General features: G+C 32.4%; 2 protein-coding genes across 6 annotated transcripts in view; one reads left to right on the plus strand and one right to left on the minus strand.

Annotated features, from left to right (window-relative positions):
- The window catches only part of LOC134719205 (cadherin EGF LAG seven-pass G-type receptor 2-like), a 55,100-nt gene extending 49,712 nt beyond the window's left edge, over nucleotides 1-5,388 (plus strand). For 3 of the 5 annotated variants that reach the window (XM_063582215.1, XM_063582241.1, XM_063582221.1), the window contains 3 exons: nucleotides 20-196; nucleotides 402-473; nucleotides 2,008-5,388. In XM_063582215.1, the coding sequence (XP_063438285.1) occupies nucleotides 20-196; nucleotides 402-473; nucleotides 2,008-2,381 (623 nt within the window). In that variant the 3' untranslated portion in view covers nucleotides 2,382-5,388. The remainder of the gene's footprint in view (nucleotides 1-19; nucleotides 197-401; nucleotides 474-2,007) is intronic. The other 2 variants (XM_063582235.1, XM_063582228.1) reach the window with 2 other exon arrangements.
- A 4,688-nt stretch (nucleotides 5,389-10,076) lies between these two features.
- LOC134719243 (mitochondrial-processing peptidase subunit beta-like) lies at nucleotides 10,077-23,979 on the minus strand. The gene is made up of 14 exons (XM_063582251.1): nucleotides 23,872-23,979; nucleotides 22,899-23,042; nucleotides 20,189-20,275; nucleotides 19,614-19,743; nucleotides 18,338-18,429; nucleotides 17,658-17,764; nucleotides 16,990-17,069; nucleotides 16,476-16,588; nucleotides 14,912-15,150; nucleotides 14,378-14,443; nucleotides 13,531-13,650; nucleotides 11,657-11,714; nucleotides 11,022-11,097; nucleotides 10,077-10,275 (listed from the first exon to the last, which is right to left on the minus strand). Exons 1-14 carry the CDS (start codon nucleotides 23,935-23,937, stop codon nucleotides 10,211-10,213), a joined length of 1,443 nt encoding a protein of 480 aa, XP_063438321.1. The 5' UTR covers nucleotides 23,938-23,979; the 3' UTR covers nucleotides 10,077-10,210.
- Between the last annotated feature and the right edge of the window lie 1,785 nt (nucleotides 23,980-25,764).

Here is a 25,764-nt window from a genome sequence, read left to right on the forward strand (position 1 = left end):
GACTATAATGATTTTGTAGAACAAGAAATTGATGAAAATGGGAGAGTAAAACATCCTAATGATTCCGATTCTGACAGTGATGCATCGGAAGGAAACATTAGTTTAGAGTTAGCATCCAGTCATTCATCGGATGAAGATGACGATGATGATAACATTACCTCGTGGGAAAAACAAATGTCCAAAAATAAAACTGTTGGTAAGTATAATTACTTTTAGCCTGTTGTTACTTGTAAATAGATATTATTGTTCATGCAGTTTTTGGAGAACTTGATGTTCTATCCTAGTAGATTTTGTTTAAGTTTTGATTCTGTGATGTTTATTTGTAAAATCTTTTATCATTTCACTGCTTTCAAGCATCAAAGTTTATTTTTATTTAATGAAACTTGTGTTAAAATTTTCAGAAGATGCAAAAGAACAAATAAGGAAAAAGAAAAGAGAGAAAGAAGATGCAGATAAACAACTACCAGTAACAGGTAACTTTTATACATACTAATTTAAGATTTAAAAATACAGTTTCATAGACAAATTGTGAAAATATGAGAGGCAAAGAATATTTATATGAAAATATATCAAAAACTAAAATGAATGTATTTTTAGCTCACCTGGCCAAAAAGGCCAAGTGAGCTTTTTTCATCACTTGGCGTCTGTCGTCGTCCGTCGTCTGTCGTCGTTAACTTTTACAAAAATCTTCTCCTCTGAAACTACTGGGCCAAATTAAATCAAACTTGGCCACAATCATCATTGATGTATCTAGTTTAAAGTTTGTGTTTTTTTACCCGGCCAACCAACCAAGATGGCCGCCATGGCTAAAAATAGAACATAGGGGTAAAATTACAGTTTTTGGTTCATATTTCTAAAACCAAAGCATTTAGAGCAAATCTTCTGAAATGAAATTGTTTATCAGGTCAAGATCTATCTGCCCTGAAATTTTTCAGATGAATCAGACAACCCATTGTTGGGTTGCTGCCCCTAAATTGGTAATTTTAAGGAAATTTTACTGTTTTTGGTTATTATCTTGAATATTATTATAGATGGAGATAAACTGTAAACAGCAATAATGTTCAGCAAAGTAAGATTTACAAATAAGTCAACATGACCAAAATGGTCAGTTGACCCCTTTAGGAGTTATTGCCCTTTTTAGTCAATTTTTAACCATTTTTTGTAAATCTCCATGATCTTTTACAAAAATCTTCTCCTCTGAAACTACTGGGCCAAATTAAATCAAACTTGGCCACAATCATCATTTATGTATCTAGTTTTAAATTTGTGTTTTTTTACCCGGCTTACCAACCAAGATGGCCGCCATGGCTAAAAATAGAACATAGGGGTAAAATGCGGTTTTTGGCTTAAAACTCAAAAACCAAAGCATTTAGAGCAAATCTGACTGAGTTAAATTGTTTATCAGGTCAAGATCTATCTGCCCTGAAATATTAAGATGAATGGGACAACTAGTTGTTGATTTGCTGCCCCTGAATTGGTAATTTTAAGGAAATTTTGCTGTTTTTTTGATATTATCTTGAATATTATTATGGATAGAAATAAACTGTAAACAGCAATAATGAACAACAATTTAAGACTCAAAAATAAGTCAAAATGACCAAAATGGTCAAATGCCCCCCTAAGAAGTTATTGTCCTTTATAATCAATTTTTAACAATTTTCATAAAATTTTTACAAAGATTTTCCACTGAAACAACACGGACAAGTTCATTATAGATAGAGATAGTTGTAAGCAGCAAGAATGTTCAGTAAAGTAAGATGTACAAACACATCACAATCACCTAAACACAATTTTGTCATGAACTGTCTGCTTCCTTTGTTTAATTCACATAATTACCAAGGTGAGCGACACAGGCTCTTTAGAGCCTCTAGTTTTTCTTTTCTATTGCCAGATTAATTATGATTGCATTCATATCATACCTTTTATTCCAATTGCTGGTTACAGATTGTTTTAATGACTTTGTAAATAATAGTTATCAAGTTTATAAATATTCAATTTATTTTCCAGATAATGAACAGATGTTTAATAATAACCCACAGTTTAACCATTGGCCTGGAGATCCACATCTGGCCAATCACCAGATCAACGAGTCAGACTTCCGTCCAGCTGACCCGTATAGTATACAACACACGATGTCGAGTGTTCCACCAGATGTGACCTTACATGCTCAGGAATTCCAAGGTAGTGGAGACTACTTAGCTAGTAGCCATTATACCAGTAGTGACTTTGCTAGTACAAGCAATGATTATTCTAGTTTGTATACAGGCAGTCATGATCAACCCAGCAGCACAGTACAAAGTAGCAATGACTATGAAAGCATTAAGGACTATCAGCCTCCCAAAAAAATAGGCTCCATACGAATGGGGGTATTTTCTAGATAAAATTAAGATTAGGATAGATATTCATGAAAAGAACCCACATCAAAATGGTTTACTATAAACAAGTGAAATGGTAGAAAGTCTCAAAAATCAAATCTTTATTCAGAAGTATAGGGCATTTGATACAAATGATAATCATTAAATAATGGCATGTATTATGATAGCCATGGTAAGGGATTTCTTATCTTCTCTTGATAATCCCATGACAAAAGCATTATTTAAAACAATCATACTTCATTATCATGCAAGTTCTCTCACACAAAAAGTGCTTTGATTTATGTTTATATTTTTTTACCACTTATAAATGCATGACAGAATATATTGGCCTTAAACTTTCAAAATACATTCCTTATAGGTAGGCTGTAAATATTGCCAGTATTCCTCATACATTGCACAATAAGTGTCTTTGTTGTCTGTTGATCAGTGTATATATATTATTTATTTTGTTGAAATTCTACATGTGATATATTCTGTTGCTTTTTTCCATTGAATAGTTTAAATGTTTATGCTTTTGCATTCTTTTTTTGTTGTAAATATATTGATAAATGTTGTAATTTATATTATATGTGTATATATAAGTATCTTATGTAAAATTATTCCTGACGAAAAGGTAAAGTAAGGAGGAGGATTTATAAAATCTAAGTTAGTTCATGAAGAGTAAATTTAAAAAAGAAAAAAAAATATTTGACATAGTTTTAACACCATTGTTTGCCTTTATGAATTTAGGTCACAGGGACTATATTATACCTCCAACTAGAACGGACAGTTTATTGAATGACTCTAGCAGTATTAGTAAAGTATCGTCTGTCATGGGCAATCTGCCATCAGAACGAGTCAAAGTTCAAGTGCTAACTCACAATGGCAGTATATCATCTGACTCTGAGTAAGTGTAAGTGGAATATCAAATTTTCCCAAACCAAATTCTTGGGTTTTGTATAATGTCAAAATTTACTTGATGGCAAAATTGTAAGAGGAACAAAAGATATTGAAATGGTTGAATATGAATTCGATAAACAAATAAAAAAGATCCAGATATTGCACTGATTTATGCTAAATAGTCTATAAGATTCAGAAATTCATTAATTAAAATTTTGATTTAATTTCCAATAAGGAGAGTGTTGTCAACAACAAGATTAATACATGTCATTTCAGTTTGATATTGTATGGGAAATTTCTATCAGAGAACAGAAATGTGATGCACTAATAGTTTCTGAATCTTTAGACCGTATTATCTGAAAGTATCATATGATAATGGCGATTTTAAAGTTTTGAATAAGGATCAATAAAACATCAATATGCTTCAGATATTGCTAATAAGTATGATATTTTCAGATTTATTTATTTGCTTTCCTGAAACACACTTGTATTTGCATGCTATTATCCAATTCCTGTTTAATGCATTTGCTGTTGTTCAACCTTGAATGTTCACCATGGTCTGAAGTCACACAGAACTTTACACACAATTGTTACACTGTCACTCACAAGTATTAGAAGGCAACAGTGATGAATTTACTTGGTTTTTATTTTGATACAAATTTGCATGACATATTTTGTTCTTAATTATTAAATGGTAGCAAACATAAGACAGTCCTTAAAATTGATTTACAGGTGTTTTTATTTTTTGATTAATGAAATACTTGCTCACAAAAAATCACATTTTGTGTCTCCATAAATTTCTCATTGCTGATCTTTCGAGCAACGAATAAACAAACAAGTTAAATGATATTCTTGTAAGGAAGCAGTTAGCTTCAAATTTCATCTATGTTGAAGTTGAACATAAGTCAGTCTTAATGATCATTTTAAACATTTTGTTGTAGTAAATATCTGATTGCAAAAAAAAAGGTTTCAAAAGAATGTTGAATATATTTTGGAAAATATCTATAGATATGGAAAATCATTCTAGTATTTTTATCAAAAGATTATATACATTAAAATATGAATAAAACCTCTGTCTGTTTTATTTGTCTGCTACCATATCAATTTTTATTTAAAACTTTTTTGCATGATAGCATGAATGCATGATGTTTTGTTTCGTAACTTTTTGTTCTGTTTATTTTGTAGATGCAGCAATGAGACCACAGTATAACAGTTAATAGAGACTAAATGCCAAATCAAGTGTCATAAACATTGATCTCAATGATAATTCATTCCCATTTAAAATGAAATCTCATGTAATTCATTCCATTTTAATGCTCATTTAGATAGAAATCCAGTTTTAATTGTTAGATTCTTTTTCTTTGCTCTATACTGCCTTTGTGAGAGCGGCAACATAAATGGTGCTCCCAATCATTTATTTTCCCGGTAATACATATCATTCATCTAAATACATAATCAATTTTACAAATATGAAATGTGATAGAATTGTTTTTTAAATTTTTTTTTGTTATACAAACCTGTGAGATAGCTTGACAGGTTAATCATTGAAATCCAAAGATAAAAATCCAGAATTAATGTGCTATGTTTTTTTCAATGATCTCTTTATATAATTTATACTTACAATGGTGTAATACAGTAAGAGTATTGTAACTCTTTCATATAAACTATCAATGCTCGCCGACAAAAGGAACAATTAAGATATTTTTGCATAGGACATTTTTTCCTTCCACCTTGCATTTATGCAAACAAAATAACGTTAGTTGTTCATCCTTTAAATTGACATTCTTACATCCATTTAATTAATCGTATTTGTTTAAATGATCCAAACTTAATATCTTGTGTTGTTGTTTTATATTGTACTCGATATCCACTGGCAATAAATAACAAGTGGATAATTGGAAGTCTGTGATTTATATATATTATAGGTTGTGTATAAGTGTAATGTATGTGTATATTGGAATATATGTGAATGAATGATGTGAAAGAAAAAAAAATTGAGTGATATTTTTGAATGTGATATTTAATGTGAAATGTAAATTTTTATATATATGATTTTTGCTTTGTATAAGGAGTTGTCTTTATATGAGCTGCCTTTTATACAAAATACTTCAAAAGTAATAAAAATAATAATATGTGTATGTGTCTTCTTTTTCCTTGATGACCAGTAAGGCTAACTTGAAGTTTAAGAGGAATTTATGAAGATACAATGGCTAAATTGAGTTAGCTTCTTTCAGCATTGCCGACTTCCAAATAGTTAAATTACAGATTCCTAACTTGAGAAAAACAAGAGTGCACACACTGAAATGTCTCGCCTTCTATACTAATCATTGATATTATGTTGATAGTACTAAGTATAAAGCTTTATTAAAAACTGTCACATGAACTTAACATTAACCATGAAAACTAAACGAAGACCAATGAACCATGAAAATGAGGTCAAGGTCAGATCAACCATGCCAGGCAGACATGTACAGCTAACAATGCTTACATATAACAAATATAGTTGACCTATTTCTTATAGTTTAAGAAAAATAGACCAAAACACAAAAACTAAACACTGTGCAATGAACCGTGAAAATGAGGTCACGGTCAAATAAAACCTGTCTGACTGATATAAAGATCATAAAATATTTCCATACACCAGATATAGTTGACCTACGGCATATAGTATTAGATAGAAAGACCAAAACTCAAAAACTTAACTTTGTCCACTGAACCATGAAAATGAGGTCAAGGTCACATGACATCTGCCCGCTAGACATGTACACCTTACAATCATTCCATACAACAAATATAGTAGACATGTTGCATTTAGTATGAGAAAAACACACCAAAACACAAAATCTTAACTATAACCACTGAACCATGGAAATGAGGTCAAGGTCAGATGACACCTGCCAGTTGGACATGTACACCTTACAGTCCTTCCATTCACGGAATATACAAGCCCTATTGCTTATAGTATCTGAGATATGGACTTGACCACCAAAACTTAACCTTGTTCACTGATCTATGAAATGAGGTCGAGGTCAACTGAAAACTGGCTAACAGACATGAGGACCTTGCAAGGTACCCACATATCAAATATAGTTATCCTATTACTTATAATAAGAGAGAATTCAACATTACAAAAAATCTGAACTTTTTTTTCAAGTGGTCACTGAACCATGAAAATGAGGTCAAGGACATCGGACATGTGACAGATGGAAACTTCGTAACATAAGGCATCCATATACAAAGTATGAAGCATCCAAGTCTTCCACCTTCTAAAATATAAAGCTTTTAAGAAGTGAGCTAAAGCCGCCAGATCACTATCCCTATGTCGAGCTTTCTGCAACAAAATTTGCAGGCTCGACAAAAATGGCAACCACTGAATTGCACTTCTGACTTGGAACAGGCACATACATACAGAATGTGACTGGGTTATGTTAGCAGGATCCCACCCCTCCACTAAGTGCATGACAGAATAACATACAGGTCAAATGAACCCTTGAATCATTTCATACATCAAATATGTTTGAGCTATTGCTGACGAGTTTATGAATTTATCTTAAAAAAGATACCTATCAAACAACATAACAAAACCTGGACCAAAGAACCATATAACAGGTCAAGGTCGTTACAAGAAACGTAACAGACAGACAAGTTCACCTTACAATCAAATATAGTTAATCAACTGTTTATAATATCTGAGAAACAGAAATTATAATATTAACTAAAAATTCGTAAGGGTTCCGCGGAACCCAGTGTCTCGCCTACTTTTGCTGTAACTCCCAGGCTCAACAAAAATGAGGAAAACAATCAATACTACTGATACTATCTTTTGATTGTAAGATGCTTCTGTCCAAGTTTGGTATACATTTCAGGATAGTTTATGAATCGAATAAATGTTTTAAAAACTTAAAGTGCAGACTGTATTTTATGTTAACTGGATTTATTTTTTTACAAAATTTACTTCTGGATACTATCTAATAATCATAAACAAGCTTCTGTCCAAGTTTGGTACAAACCCATGATAGTTAAAGAAAGTTATTAAAATTTTAAAAACTTTAACCAAAGAGTGAATGTAATGTTTCCCCGCAGAAAAAACTAAGTCCATTTATAAGCAAAAAACTGAAAAAAAGGAATTTTATTTTTGCAAACTTTACCTGTATACTATCTTATGATCATAAACAAGCTTCTGTCCAAGTTTGGTAGAAATCCAGTATAGTTTAAGAAAGATATTCAAATTTTAAAAACTTTAACCACAGAGTGAATGTAATGTTTCCCCGCAGAAAAACTAAGTCCATTTATAAGTAAAAAACAGAAAAAATGGAATTTTATTTTTGAAAAATTTACTTCTGGATACTATCTTATGATCATAAACAAGCTTCTGTCCAAGTTTGGTAGAAATCCAGTACAGTTTAAGAAAGTTATTATATTTTCAAAAACTTTAACCACAGAGTGAATATTTGTGGACGCCGCCGACGACGACGCCGACGCCGACGGAATGTAGGATCGCTTAGTCTCGCTTTTTCGACTAAAGTCGAAGGCTCGACAAAAACATTGATTGCAGTTAGGTGATCAAGTGAACTATGTTTTGAAACATATGTAGACTTTGGAAAGAAACTAGTGTTATTAAGCAGTCACTGAAAATAAGGATGGATACAACATATACATGGTCAAATCTTAAACAAAAATCAGCATGCATAATATGAACTACTGTGGATTCGTTAATATTCGTTGGATACCAATTTTCATGGATTTCGTGCGTACAGGGGAACAACAAATTGAAATGTTCAACAAAATACAAGTTTTCTACAGAAAAGTATGCAAATTTTTCCAAAACCACAATCAAATATCCACGAATATGCAAGTTTTCACCAATCCCATAAATAAATGAATCCACAGTAATAAAGTATCCTAGTTATACACTTTTTGAAATAAAAAGCTTCATTCAAGTAAACCTTTTGCAGGATAAGTATCCCTTCATCTCCGATTCTGCAACAATAGTTACAGGCAGGAGAACAGATGACAGGTCCTTCAATGATGTCAGTGTGAAAAAACTGCTGAATTTCATTTTCAAAAGTTTTTGTCTTGGTTTTTCCAGTTTCTCTTGCCATTACATTAAACATTTGTATATCACAGCTCAGTCTTTGTAGACACCACACTTTTGTCTCATTAAAATGATTCTTGCTGGTGCATTTAGCTCACTTTTTGCAATTATTTTAAGACTAAATTCAACCATACAATATTTTTAATGTAACACAATTACGCATTTTTAATACTTCATTTAATCACTTATTATTCTTTAACACATCTTCTTCATGGTAAACTCATTTCCCTCTAATAACACCTTAAAAAGTAATTATCATAAATAAGTTTATAATTATGTACACTCAACTAATAATGCATTCTGCATTAATGACTATAAAGTGCACATCTTATGTTGTGGCTTTGTATTAATATAGGGTATATAACAATTATGTTACAAATTTCATATAAAACTCAAATGTGAATTTTGATAAGACTTTAAGGTGTTCATGTTGTGCTATTGAGACAAGATGACATATTTCTAATTTGTGTGATGGTCAAATCAAACAAAGATTTCGAATTCATTTATATTTGATAGATGAACAACAAATTAAGGCCAAAAAATGACAAATTGACCAATTGACATACTGGTTAATTATATTACACTAGTCAGTTTGGGGGCCCTTTATAGCTAACTATTCAGTGTGAGCCAAGGCTCTGTGTTGAGGAGGACTGTACTTTGACCTATCATCGATTTTGGCGAGTCTGGAACTGTAGTTGCTGAAAGTTTGACTAAGGATAGTGATCTGGAGGTGGTTGCTTCAACTAACTTCTTAAAAGCTTTATATTTTAGGTGCAAGACCTGGATATTGATACTTTGCATATAGATGCCTTATGTTACGAAGTTTCCATCTGTCACATGTTCATTGAACTTTACCTAATTTTCATGGTTCAGCAACTGCTTGAAAAAAAGTTAAGATTTTTTGGTAATGTTAATTTCTCTTATTATGAGTAATAGGATAACTATATTTGATATGTGTGAACCTTGCAAGTGCCTGTTACAGTTTTCACTTTACCTCAACCACATTACATGGATCAGTTAACAAGGTTAGGTTTTGGTGGTCAAGTCCATTTCTCAAATACTATAAGCAAAATGTCTAGTATATTTGGTGTAGGGAAGGATTGTAAGGTGTACATGTCCAACTGGTAGGTGTCATCTGACCTTGATCTCATTTTCATGGTTCAGTGGTTATAAGTTTTTGTGTTTTGGTCTGATTTTCTTATACTGATAGCAATATGTCTACTATATTTGGTGTATGATTGTAACCTGTATATGTCTGCCCCACATGGTTCATCATACCTTGACCTCATTTGCATGGTTCATTGGTTAATGTTTAGTTTTCTTTGTTAAGTCTGTTTCTTCGAAACGATAAGCAATAGGTCAACTGTATTTATTGTATTGAATGATTGTTAGGAGTACATGTATTTCTCGTTTGGATTATTTTATATGACCTTGACCTCATTTTCTTGGATCATGTTAAGTTTATGTGATAGTTGTAGCAAAGCTTTATATTTATGACTCTCAACATAATATCAATGGTTAGTAAAAAAGGCGAGACATTTTAGCATGTGCACTCTTGTTCTTTTACAAATTGTGACTTAGATGGAGAGGTGTCTCATTGGCACTCATACCACATCTTCTTATATCTAAAACTATCATAACCTCTGCAATTTTCTTTAGTAGGGTGTTTGGTTATAGGGAAACTTGTATTTTTCTGAAAATCATGGAGTTAATACAAAAAATCAATAAACATTTAAATGACTTTATAACAATTTCACATCACATATGAGTTCTCCATGTCAGATTTAAAATAAATAGTTCTTGTCTCCACAAACTACTTTAATGGCTGCTCAAGAATTCCAAAGCACTTCAATGTCATAAATTATACTTGTAGTGAATACATTTCAGATCGTAATCGGGAGTAGATAGGTAATGCTTCCACTGGACCTGTCAAATAGTAATGTATTATTAAATATACAGACTTAACAATACAATATCACCACAATATTCTACCATGTAACTTCTACATTAAATAATTCTTTTGAATTTTATAATAATTTTTCTCTACTGAACTTTTTATCTTGTAATGCATCACCTGTCATGAAAGAAGGTTGATTCTCATACTTCAGAAAAAATATACAGGAAGAATTGTTTCTTAGTATTGAACCTCATGAAGTTGTGCTTTCTAACAACAAGAAATAATAATCATAAAATGAGTGACTAATGCACATGCTTATTTTCTCAAAATTATCCCTGAATATTATAATCAAAACATAGCAGAATCAGCTATATCCAATGTTTCAAATAAGCATTCCCCCAGCTATGATGCTATGTTACACTTATTTGACTTGTGACATATGTCACATATATTATGACATTTGAAGATACATGGAGGTACATACACTATCCACCAAATAAATAGACCATAAAGAATATTTCTGAGAGAGATAGACTGATTGATGAGTATGGAGGTAGTGCAATTTTCATCTTAAACTGTGTTCAGTACATTTATGTCAAGATCCTGGTCTTATCAATTCTGTTCTGACCTTTTTTTTGTAGTGTTGATATCTTGGCTTTTAATAAAACTAATATACACTACAGCATGGCATTGTCTTACATAAAAAGATAAAACTTTTTTGACCAAGGTATCCCTCCATTGTAGAGTGTGGCTTCTATAAATAAGTGATACCTACCTACTGCAGCTACTGCTGGACACTTGTCATATAAATATTTGGTACACACACTCTTCAATACTCTAGTATCAACAGCCTATAAAATAAAAATATAATCATTAGTACTGGAAAAGATCTTTGGATTACATTGTTTACATCTTTAATTTTAAATTAAGACAACAATCCATTATGAATCTGTATTACTACAAAATAATAGCATTTAAGGATTTATAGGCAAAGGGTTAAAAACAAATAACACAAAGAACTGGAAACTGTGAATATAATAGGGAAATGGAAAAATGTATGGTTATCAAAATAGAAATTATTAACTGCTTATCAACTAAATGAACCAAGGAAAACTTCAGTTACATCATCATTTTTTCTTGATTAATGAACTTGAGCAATACATGATAGATGTGTGTAAATGAAATTCATTGTCATTACTGAGTATTATTTGCTGCGAGATTCTTTGTGATTTTCATGCTATAAACATTTTAGGTACCTAAAATTCATACTACTGGGGTTTTCTTCATTTCATTAGAATGTGACTGAATCTATGTGACCTTTTCTTGGGGTTTTTTCTGCAGTTTTTATCAGAATTAGCCTAATGTATATACATACCCTGTTCATTCTTTTTGCATTATTTAGTTACTTACATCAATTCTAGCTTCTATTTCACTAAATGGTATTCTTCTGCCATAACATAACATTTGTCTGAAAATTATAAAAAATAGACAAACAATCTTTGAACAGTTGCTAACTTTTAATAAAATATCACAAATCAAAACATACAAAAAATCAAAGAATGTGTTCCTAAGACATGGATGTGTGACCAAGGATCCGGAATTTTTTTCCACCTAATTTCGGTCATTTTCATACAACTTAAAAGTTGATGCCCCTGTTAAAAAAATGATTGTCAAAATCACATTACTGCATGAGACTTATTATGAGTATGCTCATACTCGATCGTCATGTTCGTAGCATCAACAAACTTGTTTCACTGTTGCATCGCATTTACTTCATGATTTGTTCTACCAAAGGCAACAGTTTAAAAATAAAATGATTTTAATGATTCAAAACGATAATATTCTCAGTTATCGCTTACGTTTCCTTTGATTCTGAAGTCAAAATTCAAACCGGATGTACTGTGACAATACTAAAATGAACAATTCCGGACTCATTTCCGGGATTAGTTTTGTTTATCCAAATCACAGGAAATCATCTGCTTTTTAATATTTTACCTTAAATAGTGTAAGAATATTTATTAAAATAGTTGCACTAGCTTTATTTAGGATGAAATTATTTTAAATTTACAATTGTGTAAATCTGTGGAAGAGAATTTCAAGCAGGCGTATAACATAGTAAACAAAGCACGTGTGTTAGAAGTAAAAAAAAATAAATTTCGACATAAATTAAACCAAGTTTTAATTTAATTTAAAATCATAATTGACAATTGTCTGACCTGTTGAGTAATTAAATAATGAAGCCAGTTGGTATGAAATTTTTATTTCTTTATAATAATAGTTTGGAGCTTGTGATTAATTGCCAGGTGTGAATTAAAAACACAGGTAAAGAGATTAGCAATCATTAACCAATAGCTCCCAGAGGCATTAATATAGTTATTAGGAGGGCCCTCAGGATTATAACACTTAATTGAAGTGGCAGTTTAATTACAAGAAGTCGATAACAAAACAAAAATATGTTCAAAATGGCGATTTTGAAAGTCGATCTCAACAAAATGACCGAAATTATTACGGTTGAAAAATAAAATTTGACCTAAATCCCAATTAAAAGTTTAGGACATTATAGTTTCAGTTTAGGACATGACTGGCAAATATGACCGTTTCCGGACCCTTGAGTGTGACCCTGAACAATACTTAAAAGAAATAGAACCAAAGCCATGTATGGATTTTTTTTATAATAATGCCATGTAATTCTCTATTTGACACATATTTATACTATGAAATTAGCAAGTAAACTAGATGTGTCAAAGTGACAGGAATGGCCTCGTCCAAAAAAGTAGTGAAATCTGCAATTTCAATACAAACACATGTGGACACAAACGTGATGGTAGTCTCACACATCAAAAATCAGTTCAAAATCTGGAGGCATATAGAAAAAACAACTTTATAACTGTGATTTTCAATAATTTATCAAAGTCTCAAAGCCTGTATATTCGGAAAAGATTAGTGGAGCGGAACGAAATGTAAACTTGATCTGTAACTCATCATGGTTAACTCACATACCAAAAATCAGCCCAATATCCACAGGTGTTTAGAAAAAAACTCTGTATAATGGTTTTGTTTCGGAATGACAGATTGACGGAATTTTGGACAAGGGTAAAACTATATGGCACCGCCAACTTCGTTGTGAGGCCATAAAGATACAATAAAAAAACTTGAATGATGAGGACGACGCCAACGTCATACCAATATTATATTATAATATTGCGGTCATGTAAAAAGGTAAGAATAAGGGAAAATTATAGAAACAACCCTTCTTCCAAAAGTATGATCTTATCTCACATTACCTTCCAATATCTTCACAAGCTGGTGTAGAACCATCTAATTGTAATAACATATTAGTTTTCAATAATCTTTTTGCTCTTTCTAATTCTACTGGGCTAATTTTCCTTCTACACAATCTCATCCTGATGAAAAAGAAAATGATAAAATACATGTACACGTAATTCAATATCTCTCTCATCTACAATTTAAGAAATTTCTATGTGAACTGTTATTATTGTCATTATTTCCGAATGTTTTATTACTGAAGCACACATTTCAATTGATACACCTCACTTTTACTATCAAATGGACCCAACCAACTTAGTCATTGTTCCGAAATTCCTGATAACTTTTTTTAAAACAGAGCTTAACTTTTAAGAACCTTATTTTTGCAACAAAGCTGTAACTATATCCTTCCATCCTTGTTGTTTTTACCTATTTTTTCTGAGGATTCTGGTATTGGTGGGATATGCGGTCAATTGTACTGTCCAATTTATTTCGAAATTCCTGTTATTCTTTTAATTATTACATGTATTATTATTATACATAAAGAAAGAAATAATAGTTTTTTTCTTACATTTTCAAAAAATAAGCAGAAACGAAGTCTCAATAGATTTATGAGCACTGATTTTTTTTTAAACCTGAGGTATTTTTTAATTTACACTCAAATCCATGTAATGGTGTACTGACTTTACAACACCTACACAGGTAAAATCATATTTGGCTTATATCTTTTTCTATTGATATTGATATTTTAAAGTTAATGAATCTTTAAAATATGCTGATTTACCAGATCTAGGTACAATTAAATATTATAAACCAGATAACATGTAAATCAACATTAATTTTAGTATCTACAAAGACCCATACCATTCTCTCTGGACAGCAGTCATCATACCCTCTACTTGTTCTCTGGCACAAACAAAGTACATTCCCCTGAAATAGAAAATCAATTCATCACAAGTATATATGTGGCTCAGTCTTTGAATAGTTATCTGGAATATTTGTCAGCAGCATTATAATTGTAATATGTATAACTTTTTAATTGCAATTTTGCAATCCACCCTGCAAATGAAAATAGGGACTGATAAACTACTTTTCCTTGTAAATTTGTAATTATAGTGCTGTTTGGTTTAATAAAAGTTAGTCAGCTTGGTAATTAAATCATACTGAATTTTCATAAAATTAAAAAAAAATCATACACACAAAGACTTGGATTTCATCAAAAAACCAATGGTGTACTTTATGTGTTCCAATTTTGTTCTAGTAATTTTCTAACCATTTCATAGTTCTATCCAAAATAAACAGCTTCTTAACGTCCCATCAGAAAATGTACTCTCTTTCTGCAAAGCTTTAGAACTCAAATTAACAATTGACATGTCCTTAACAATAAGATCATCTTACCATAGTCCTGTATCTGTGTAGCATGTATTGAAGGATTGGAAACTATGACAAAGGTTCATGGATGCACTTTGTGATGCCAGCTGGCTAGCCATATTGGCTCCAGCTCCAAAGGATCTATCCCAGCTACCAATTAAAGTATTAGCAACCATCAATGCAATGTTATCTGGATTAGTCCAACCACATCCTTCAACAGCTATTGCTACATGAGCTAAAGGCATGGTATCATCTCTGACACGGACCTGTCAAAAACATTCATTGTTATTTGTGTAATACTGTAAATTTAGAAATTATTGCCTGCATTTATTATTGCGATTTTGTCATTTTAGACTTTAAATGGGATTTGAATTTTTACGATGTTTAAAAAATCCTGTTTAATTCATATTAAATATTTCATAAACTGTTATCACAGAGATATGTCTTGCCTTTTTGTAATTTTGGCAATGAATTGTGCCAATTAATGCTAATACAATTGCAAACCAAATATCAATGACCTACCACAAATGGATCCCCATAAATTGACCTAATCACAAACTAATACATGTAATGTAAGCAAACCAATCAAAGTCAATAGACCATGACTGAGGGCGCGGAGCCAATGGCAATGAGATCTGACAATGCTAATACATCTGCATACAAATTATCATTTATGTAACACAAGTGGATCTCCATAAACTGACCTAATCACAAAGTAATACATGTAAAGTAAGCAAACCATTCAAAGTCAATAGACCATGACTGAGGGGGCGGAGTCAAAAAATCTCCATGGCAATGAGATGTGGCAATGGTAATACATCTGCATACCAATTATCATTGACGTACCACAAGTGGATCTCCATAAACTGACCTAATCACTAACTAATACATGTAAAGTAAGCAAACCATTCAAAGTCAATAGAACATGACTGAGGGGGCGGAGCCAAATAATCTCCATGGTAATGAGATGTGGCAATGGTAATACATCTGCATACCAATTATCATTGACGTACCACAAGTGGATCTCCGTAAACTGAGCTAATCACAAACTAATACATTTAAAGTAAGCAAACCATTCAAAGTCAATAGACCATGACTGAGGGGGCGGAGCCAAACAATCTCCATGGTAATGAGATGTGGCAATGGTAATACATCTGCATACCAATTATCATTGACATACCACTAGTGGTTCCCCATAAAACTGAGCTAATCACAAACTAATACATTGTTGACGCCGACGCCGGAAACAGCATACTTATGTCTCGCTTTTTGACTCTGTCAAGGCGAGACAAAAATGAGAGTTTAAATTATTGCGTTTACAACTCTTTCGCATTTTTCGCAATAATAAAAACCTCGTTATAATTTCTGAATTTATAGTATCTAAAGGCAATTGTTTCAGGCATATCCAGGGAAAATACAAATTCAACAAAAAGAGATTTCAAGGATGAAGGAACGGAATCATGAAATAAAAATAGTAACACTTAACACTTTAAGATGAGACTTATGGATTTTAAATAAATCTGAGGCCTTTAATTTAAATTATTTTATTCATAGTATGATTGATTGATTAGTGTTTATCTATATCTCTTACTTCACTTCCTGTGAATCGACAGGTTTCTGTGGTAGGGATTTTTCCTTCATAACCAGCACCTAGATTACCAAAATACTGCTGGGCAGTTTTAACCAACTCGTCATGGTCAACACCTACACAATAAATAAATAATTATTATATCAAACAAGCTCATATAGATATAAGATTGATAAAAAAACAGCAATTACTTCTTTTGTGTCATTTTAAAACTATTGACCATAACTTTTGCTATAAAAAATAAATGAAGAAAAGTTCAAGTAAATCAGAACTTACTATTAATTATTTGTATTTGAACTGTTAGCTCAATTCAAAATTCTTGAAGTGTTAATGTTCCAGACCGTATGAGTTTTTGGACCGTACTCGTCTTCAAAGTGGATCTTATTCAATTAAAACGTCAATTTAATATCATTGTTCTGTGAAATAAAGAAACAGGAGACAAGGAGACAAAATCATAAAATAACATTTTGAAGAAGACAATTAAGTTCAAATACTTTATGATAAAATAAATATATACCTCCAGCTCCAGCCAGAACTATTCTTGGACCTTTGTAATGATTTCCAATGTACTCTAGTAAGTCGTTTCTGTTGATGGTCCTGTTTGGGGAATATAATAGAAATTAAATAATCATATCTTGTTTCATGCACTTCATAAAATATCTACAAATATACAATAGGTCTAATAAAGACTGACTGATTGATTGATAAGTTAATGCTAGTGTCAGCACTCTTGCCTATTACATGGTGAAAAGTTTTTATTGGAGGAATCTAGAGCACCAAGAGAGAATACCAACCTATAGCAGGCAAATTGGCAAGCATAGTCAATATGGACCTGTGTAGAAGGCAACCTATAGCAGGCAAATTGGCAAGCATAGTCAATAGGGACATGTGTAGAAGGCAACCTATAGCAGGCAAATTGGCAAGCATAGTCAATAGGGACCTGTGTAGAAGGCAACTGCCATTAGCAGGTCTTTAACTCAGAACCTCTGTGTTACCAAAAACGAAAGGTAAAGGTAAACATATGTAAGCTTAGCGCTTCAGAAATTAAATTTAACTGTCTTGAGAAGAAATAATGTAACACACTTGTTGCAGTGGTTGAATCTATTTGTATCAAACAGTGAGACTGAACAGAGTGTGAGACACACTTTCAAACTCAACTGATAGCATGATAAAAGAGTGACTCACATGATATTTTCTGTTGGTCCTAGAATAGTTCTTCCTAATGGTGTACCTTGATAGGCTACAGCATGGAGATGATCAAACACAACTTCTTGGAGATTGGTTTCTACTTCCTATAATTAAAAATCTTAAAGTTGAACTTTAAATCAGTTAAATATTGAGTACACAATGGTTTTATGTAGGCTTCATTGTAAACACCTAAGAATGCAAATGTTGTCCTGCAAAGCATATCCAAACCAGGAACTTAACATATTTGAAAAACAGGTATTAGGTGTCTGACAGATGTAATAAGAGCTCACACATTACAGTTCATTCCTGCTATGCTGTGGACTTTATGAAGTCATTCAAATTCTGTTAAGTTACATGTAAACGAGAAATCTATGGCTATCCAGAGGCGGATTTAGAGGGGCAGGGGGCCCAGGCTCCCCCTTTTCTGGGAAAAGTTCTGTTGCTTATATAGGGAATCACTGAAGCATGATCGGAGCAGGCCCCCTCTCAGGCAGTCAATGGGTCCCCACTTACGAAAATTTCTGGATCTGCCACTGCTAGCAGGAAAGACAGATTCTGTCTGACAGAACACTTTTGAACTTGGTAGTAATTCTGTTCAAAAGAACTGGAAGAATTGTAAGGTGTATCTTTCTATCTCCTGTTCTAATGTACTGTTTGTAAGATACTAGACTACATACCTGCATTTCTCTAAGAATAACTCCACGTTCTCTTTCTATCTCCTGTTCTCCTAATGTACTGTTTTGTAGGATATCAGACAATATATCAACAGCTGTAACAAATAACAAAATATCATTATAAAACATGTGAGATTGTAAATGTTGGAATAAACTAGACATCAGAGATTGGAGCCATCTCTGTGGGCCCCGCTGTAAATAATGTGTTGTAAATAATTTGAATGGAAAAGCTTTAAACTTTTTAAGTTACTACAGTCTTGTTATGTGCTGAGAGTGATTTTATTCTATGTTTTTTAGTTAAATTGTTATATATTTGGCCTTGGAAGTTGTACATACATTATGACATACCCTCTAGTTTTGGTTAATATAAAATGTTGTGTAGAAACTTTGAAATCAACAGCTTACAAGATATAGAGGTGACACAATTTTTACCATGTAACATGGGGTTGTCAACTAAAACCAAAGATTTTGAACTTGACCTTTGACCTAGTAAATTGTACCTACTCTGGTGTTGGTTAATTCACATGTCAAGTATAAACTTTGAAATCTTAGTTCTCAAATCTCAAGATATAAAGCAGACATGATCTTTACCAGTTGTCATGGAGTTGTCAACTTACTGAAACCAAAGTTTTTGACCACGACCTTTGACCTAGGAAGTTGTTTATGTTGGTTAATCAACATGTCAAGTATAAAGAATGAAATTATAACAGGTCTCTAAATATAGAGCAGACAGATGGATGGTCAGACTGAGCACTGTAGGGCCACCCACAAGACGGGGCCCTAATGAAGCTATTCAGCACTATGCTGGTTATTATAACTTAACTTTCATCAGAACTTTTCATAGCAATGTTTGGTCAAGGTGGGACATAGAGAGTCTCATCAAAAAACCTAAATTGTATCCTTTTTTATGGTCTATCAATGGCAGCTTCAAACTTGACTTTACTCCTAGTGACCTCAAACTTAAAATAAAACTGTTTTTCCCTAGTTGGGTAAAGATATGATTAATAGTTCAAAAAGTAATTTTTCCTGGAAAGAAATTTTATTCCATTTCAGTTGACTTACTGGCATGACAGGCACTGTGACACACAGGTCAAAAAATTACATGGATCATGTATTCTTCCTTTATGCAATTTTATACTAAATTTTAGTTTACCATTTGTTGCCATGACCTTTCATATAAATATGTGAGAGAGAGTGTATAACATAAAAATTACTCATCACTTTATATTTGAATAACATACCATCTTTATACCTATTTAACTTCTTCACTCATACAAACCTTTATTTACATCTTTTGAAAATGATTTAGCATAATACACAGTCTGTTCCCTTGAGGTATAGGCATTTAAATGTGCACCCATATTTTCTACTTCAAGCTCTAAATCTGTCTGTGATCTTTTCTGTGTTCCCTGATATAAATAAAATACATAAATGGATGAAGAATCTTTATTGAGAAACGTCATATACCCCAATGTGCATCCAATATAATAAATTACATCAATAGTCAATTATATGGTCTTATCTCTGACTGACAATCTTTGTCAAGGTAATTTATACAAATTTGAGGATGTGATAAACAAATAGGCCCTTTGCCTATGACAAATTTTCCAAGTCCAGTTATGTTTTTTTTTCTTTTTGAGTTGGCTATATGATGTCTTTTAGTGTTACTTTTGTATTTAAACGTTTAATCTACTTGCAACGTTTGTCAGGAAATCCAGCAGGCATGAAAGGTTTGTTTGTAGATAAGCATCTGTTCCATTTGAATTTGTTTTTGTATCCTGTTCTGTAATAAGACTGCAGGATTCATGTCACAGGTTGACCCAAAGTTAGCACTGTAACTTCTGTAAAACTTACCTTGAATGCCATGTGTTCAAGAAAATGAGCTGTTCCATTGTTCTTTGCATTTTCAAACCTACTCCCAGCATCAATCCACAGTCCAACCTAAAATTGTTTAAAAAAAGGTAAAAAGCTTCAAACTGTTTTCTATTTATAATAAAATATATGCTAATTTAAAAAAATAATAATAATAAAACCCGTCTTCTCTTTCTTCACAGACCATCACATGTCCCGGAACATGTGCAACATCCTCAGATTTTTCTCTCAATGTCATATCAAAAGATTTATAAACCATTGCCTTGGAATCAAACAAAATCTAAAGTTTACATTGCTGAAAAATGGAACCAATTTTACCAATCGCACATTTGAGTAATTGATTGAGTAACATTCATCAAGAATGCCTGAGCTGAAAGATAAGAGAGCAATAGTTAAAATCATGATGATACAACGTCATGATGTAGTAGTATGGTTTTAGTTCTGACTAATTTTTCTGAATATTGATTCATAAATATAAGATTGATTAATAGGTGGTGTTTAAAATGTATAATGTCACTTTCAACACACTTGGATTTATCATGGCTCAAAATTTATAGGTTGAGGAAGCTAAAAAGTACCTGGATAGCATAAACCAGATGCTCCGCAGGGCGTAGCTTTATACGACCGCAGAGGTTGAACCCTGAACGGTTGGGGCAAGTATGGACACAACATTCAAGCTGGATTCCGCTCTAAATTTGGATTGTGATTAAATAGTTGACACAGCATAGGTTTCTGACACAGAATGAATGTATTCAAATGAACTTAAAATTTTTTGTTTTCTCTTAGAGCAATTCACTATGCTGTTGAATATTAATCCTCTCAAAAACATGTTTGAAGAAATTATTTATGAAATTTCAAATGAGAAAAATTTAACCCAATTTTTTATTCACATCCCCCTTTCCCTTATTCCAAAACTAATTTCAATTAAAATATTCTAATGGAGTTTGCAACAATTACTACTCATTTAAATACATGATGTAAAAAAACTGCTTGTTATCACTGAATGGTAAAGATTATTTAAATTTATCAGTTGGTAGTAAAAAGTGAATATACATTGTATATTGTATATAACAAAGATTTAAGTTGATTCTGGACAAAGAAAGATAACTCCAATTAAAAAAAATTCTTGCAGATATTTCTTGCTTACTATACTGGACAAAGAAAGATAACTCTTAATTAAAAAAAAATTTGCTATTTCACAATATTGTGAAATTAGATATTTCTTGCCATTGCACAAAACTGTGCAATTGAAAAGACTTGCTATTGCACAATACTTAATATAATAATTTTAGATCCTGATTTGGACCAACTTGAAAACTGGGCCCATAATCAAAAATCTAAGTACATGTTTAGATTCAGCATATCAAAGAGGCCCAAGAATTTAATTTTTGTTAAAATCAAACTTAGTTTAATTTTGGACCCTTTGCACTTTAATTTAGACCAATTTTAAAACTGGACCAAAAATTAAGAATCTACATACACAGTTAGATTTGGCATATCAAAGAAACCCAATTATTCAATTTTTGATGAAATCAAACAATGTTTAATTTTGGACCCCGATTTGGGCCAACTTGAAAACTGGGCCAATAATCAAAAATCTAAGTACATTTTTAGATTCAGCATATCAAAGAACCCCAAGGTTTCAATTTTTGTTAAAATCAAACTAAGTTTAATTTTGGACCCTTTGGACCTTAATGTAGACCAATTTGAAAACGGGACCAAAAATTAAGAATCTACATACACAGTTAGATTCGGCATATTAAAGAACCCCAATTATTCAATTTTGATGAAATCAAACAAAGTTTAATTTTGGACCCTTTGGGCCCCTTTTTCCTTAACTGTTGGGACCAAAACTTCCAAAATCAATACCAACCTTCCTTTTATAGTCATTAACCTTGTGTTTAAATTTCATAGATTTCTATTTACTTATACTAACGCTATGGTGCGAAAACCAAGAAAAATGCTTATTTGGGTCCCTTTTTGGCCCCTAATTCCTAAACTGTTGGGACCGAAACTCCCAAAATCAATACCAACCTTCCTTTTGCGGTCATTAACATTGTGTTTAAATTTCATTGATTTCTATTTACTTTAACTAAAGTTATTGTGCGAAAACCAAGAATAATGCTTATTTGGGCCCTTTTTTGGCCCCTAATTCCTAAACTGTTGAAAATAAAACTCCCAAAATCAATCCCAACCTTTATTTTATGGTTATAAACCTTGTGTCAAAATTTCATAGATTTCTATTAACTTAAACTAAAGTTATAGTGCGAAAACCAAGAAAATGCTTATTTGGGCCCTTTTTGGCCCCTAATTCCTAAAATGTTGAGACCAAAACTCCCAAAATCAATACCAGCCTTCCTTTTATGGTCATAAACCTTGTGTTAAAATTTCATAGATTTCTATTTACTTTTACTAAAGTTAGAGTGCGAAAACTAAAAGTATTCGGACGACGACGCCAACGTGATAGCAATATACGACGAAAATTTTGAAAAATTTGCGGTCGTATAAAAATTGTTGAAAAGAAAAATGGCAATCCAAGTAATGTAAGATTTAAGTACAACATATTTTCCCAAATTAAAGAGAAGTTTAAAATTGGACGATCTTAGTATTGACAGGATAGTGGTAACTGTAGATGAACCTCTTAAAACAGTATTCAGTAGGCCAACGAAGCCCAGTAGAATAAAGAACTTACAGTACAAGTAGGTATCCCAGAGTCCTCTGTTGCCACTCTTACACCATTATCTAAAGTTGTAACTCTGGTTTCTGGTAAATTTTCAATAGTACTTTCATATGTTGCTGCTTTTGCTGATTGACATCTTACTACTCTTGTCCCAGTCTGCACAAATAGAACAATACATTAAGGTTGTACAAATCTGGTCATTTGTCAATGTAATACTAATTTTCTATATACACTGAGTTGTAACTATTAAGGTCATGATTTTGTGTATTCAGTTATACAATATATGTGTACATGTAATTTAGTAACTACCAGTAGGATTATCCACTGTCATGATTTTGTGTATTCTGTTTAACAATATATGTGTAATTTAGTCAATATCAGTATGATTATCAACTGTCATGGTGTATCAATTTATATAAAACTGTGCCAGTATGTGGTCAAATAAGACAGCATTTGATTGGAATTTATAAATCCAGTTCATATACATCTGATTGCAACTGTTTGAAAATACTAGCATCTTTTAAACAAATTTTGATTTTAATACAATGGAAGTACATGCAAGTGTATATATCTAACATAAATCAGATGTTGGCATGACATTTTCTTTTTTAACATTCTTAATACCTCTATACATACACATGATACAGCATACAGGTATAAACACAAAATATATAGAGGGTTTATAAATTTCCCAAACTGTATTACGTACTTTTTACAATGTAATGCACCCGTCTGGTTTTGGGAAGATATCTCAATCCCGCATACAGAAATGTTAGAAAGGAATCTGTTGAAAAACAAATTACTTATGACACTATAAATGTTAATTTGTGTGTAATGCTTTCATGTTTTTGACCTTCAAGGATCTAAGCACTTTGTTTACTTTCAGAACATAATTTCATGTATGTAACTGTTGATTTAGTGGTGTGTGTTGTGTGCTGTGCCTTCAGTATTTTGATTTTGTTGTCAGTTAATATAAAATATAGACCTTGAAAGGCTGCAACAAGAGCTTTGTAGGTCGGCTTGCGACAATTTTGAACACCCGAGCAGCCATGTTAAAACTTGGAGGAAGTGGATTCGAGGCATGCGTACAAAGCTTCTGTGTATTGGAAAAGAAAGAAAAGCAACACGTGAACATTAAATTGAATATCTTTCCGTGAAATTATTTATCTGTTTTTTGCATAAAATTGACGATAATCTGAGCAAGGATTTGTATAGTTCTATACAAATCCTTGGTCTGAGACTTATATAAATATTTAACTGTATATTAGTCTCAGCGTCAGATCAGTGTTATAATTGTTCTGTAATATCTCCATTAGGTGGGGAACTGTACATAGCGGTGGAGGATCCACATTTTTTGGGGAAAAGGGTTGGACTAACGAACACAATAGGGGGTGCTCGCCCCAGTCGCGCTTCCCTTTATAGACAACCAAATGTTTAACACGAAATGGGCCCGTACCCCCTTGGCCCCCTGCATCCGCCTATGACTGCGGACTGGAGAGTTTTCAGTATTTTTAATTTACTGGCTGATATCGTGCTTAGATCGTCAAAACCCGATACAGACACTATAGTTGACTTTATTAGTTCTTTTGAGGTGTTCTTTATTGCTACTTTTCATACTCAATGCTGAATTGTATAGGGTTGTACCAGAGATCCATTACTAGTAATGGACTTCTGGTTGTACTAGTATAGCAGAAGCGACCAATTCTTATTCACATTTAAATAACGAGTGTTATAACAAGCCAAGTTTTCAGTGTCACGTCAAAACCGCATTTGACATTTGTATTTTAATATTTAAAAAAAATATTTGCGCCTATCAGGCTTAGTCAGGAACCACATTATTTTTTTTGTTCATTTTTTGTTCATTTCGGAGTTTAGAGTGGCGTTCATTTCGATGAACTTCAGAAGTAAGATCAGACATTAACAGCAATGCAAGCGACTGCATTGCTTACCAGCATTTTAATCAGCCTGGTCATTCAATCCGCTAAGAGCTCATTAGAGCTTATATGTTATCTTGTTTGAATACTTTGCCGACTCTTAATAAACCTTATTTGTAATTATCCTTTTTTGTGAAAGTTCGCAACATCGAAAAGACATACCACAGGACAAAAAGAAGACTACTGAATTCGACAATTGGGAACGACACCATATGATTGCATTGGCAACATTTATCATTATAGGTATATATTCATTATATCTCGTCCTTCGTGTAGCTTGGTGAATATGTTGAACATTTTCAACTCTACTCCGCGACGTAGATGCAGTCATGGTTCACCACCTTCTCTCCGTGATGGATGACATAATGTAACTATAAATAACCTGCTGTCATTTTTACACAAATCCGTTAGGTATTGATTCGCCACATTCACACGGAGCTTTATTCATGACCCCTTTCAAAACTTCATTCTCTGTACAACTAATGTTTGAAAATCACTGTTACAAACCCAATTCAAGCCAACACAAACTTACAGCTATAATCTTGGATAGTGCAACCCAGTCACAGACTTTATAAACAAGTCCGCATTTGCAAAGACGTGTAGGATAAAAGATACTTTCTTAAAAAATACCCTTGCCGACAAAGGCCAGGATGCCATCAACTTGGCTAATAACCTTTATCTTAAATCAATTCATTCGAAAACAACTCCCTATTATAGTTCAAAGGGCAGTCTGTACATATCATTTGTTATAATACCTATACCAAACCAATTGCAAATAGAATTTTTGATTGCAAACACGTATTGCAGGATCTCATTATTGACGACTTCAAGTAAAAATACGAAATATATCAGTAGTTTACCGGTGTTCAAATGTCATAAATCGGTTTAAAACAAATCCAGGTTACCTAAAACGAGAGAAACACATCGGCATTAAGAGGAAAACA

The sequence above is a fragment of the Mytilus trossulus genome, chromosome 1 (genome assembly GCF_036588685.1).
Source record: "Mytilus trossulus isolate FHL-02 chromosome 1, PNRI_Mtr1.1.1.hap1, whole genome shotgun sequence".
Classification (NCBI taxonomy): domain Eukaryota; kingdom Metazoa; phylum Mollusca; class Bivalvia; order Mytilida; family Mytilidae; genus Mytilus; species Mytilus trossulus.

Excerpts from the sequence above, each read along its gene's own strand:
- LOC134719243 (XM_063582251.1), bottom strand. The coding sequence starts at position 23,937 with ATGGCTGCTCGGGTGTTCAAAATTGTCGCAAGCCGACCTACAAAGCTC. Across the intron at positions 14,444-14,911 it reads TACACAGATACAGGACTATG|GGGAATGTACTTTGTTTGTG; the intron begins GTAAGATGATCT and ends TTTCTATTTCAG. Across the intron at positions 11,098-11,656 it reads AAATAGAAGCTAGAATTGAT|GCTGTTGATACTAGAGTATT; the intron begins GTAAGTAACTAA and ends TTTATTTTATAG.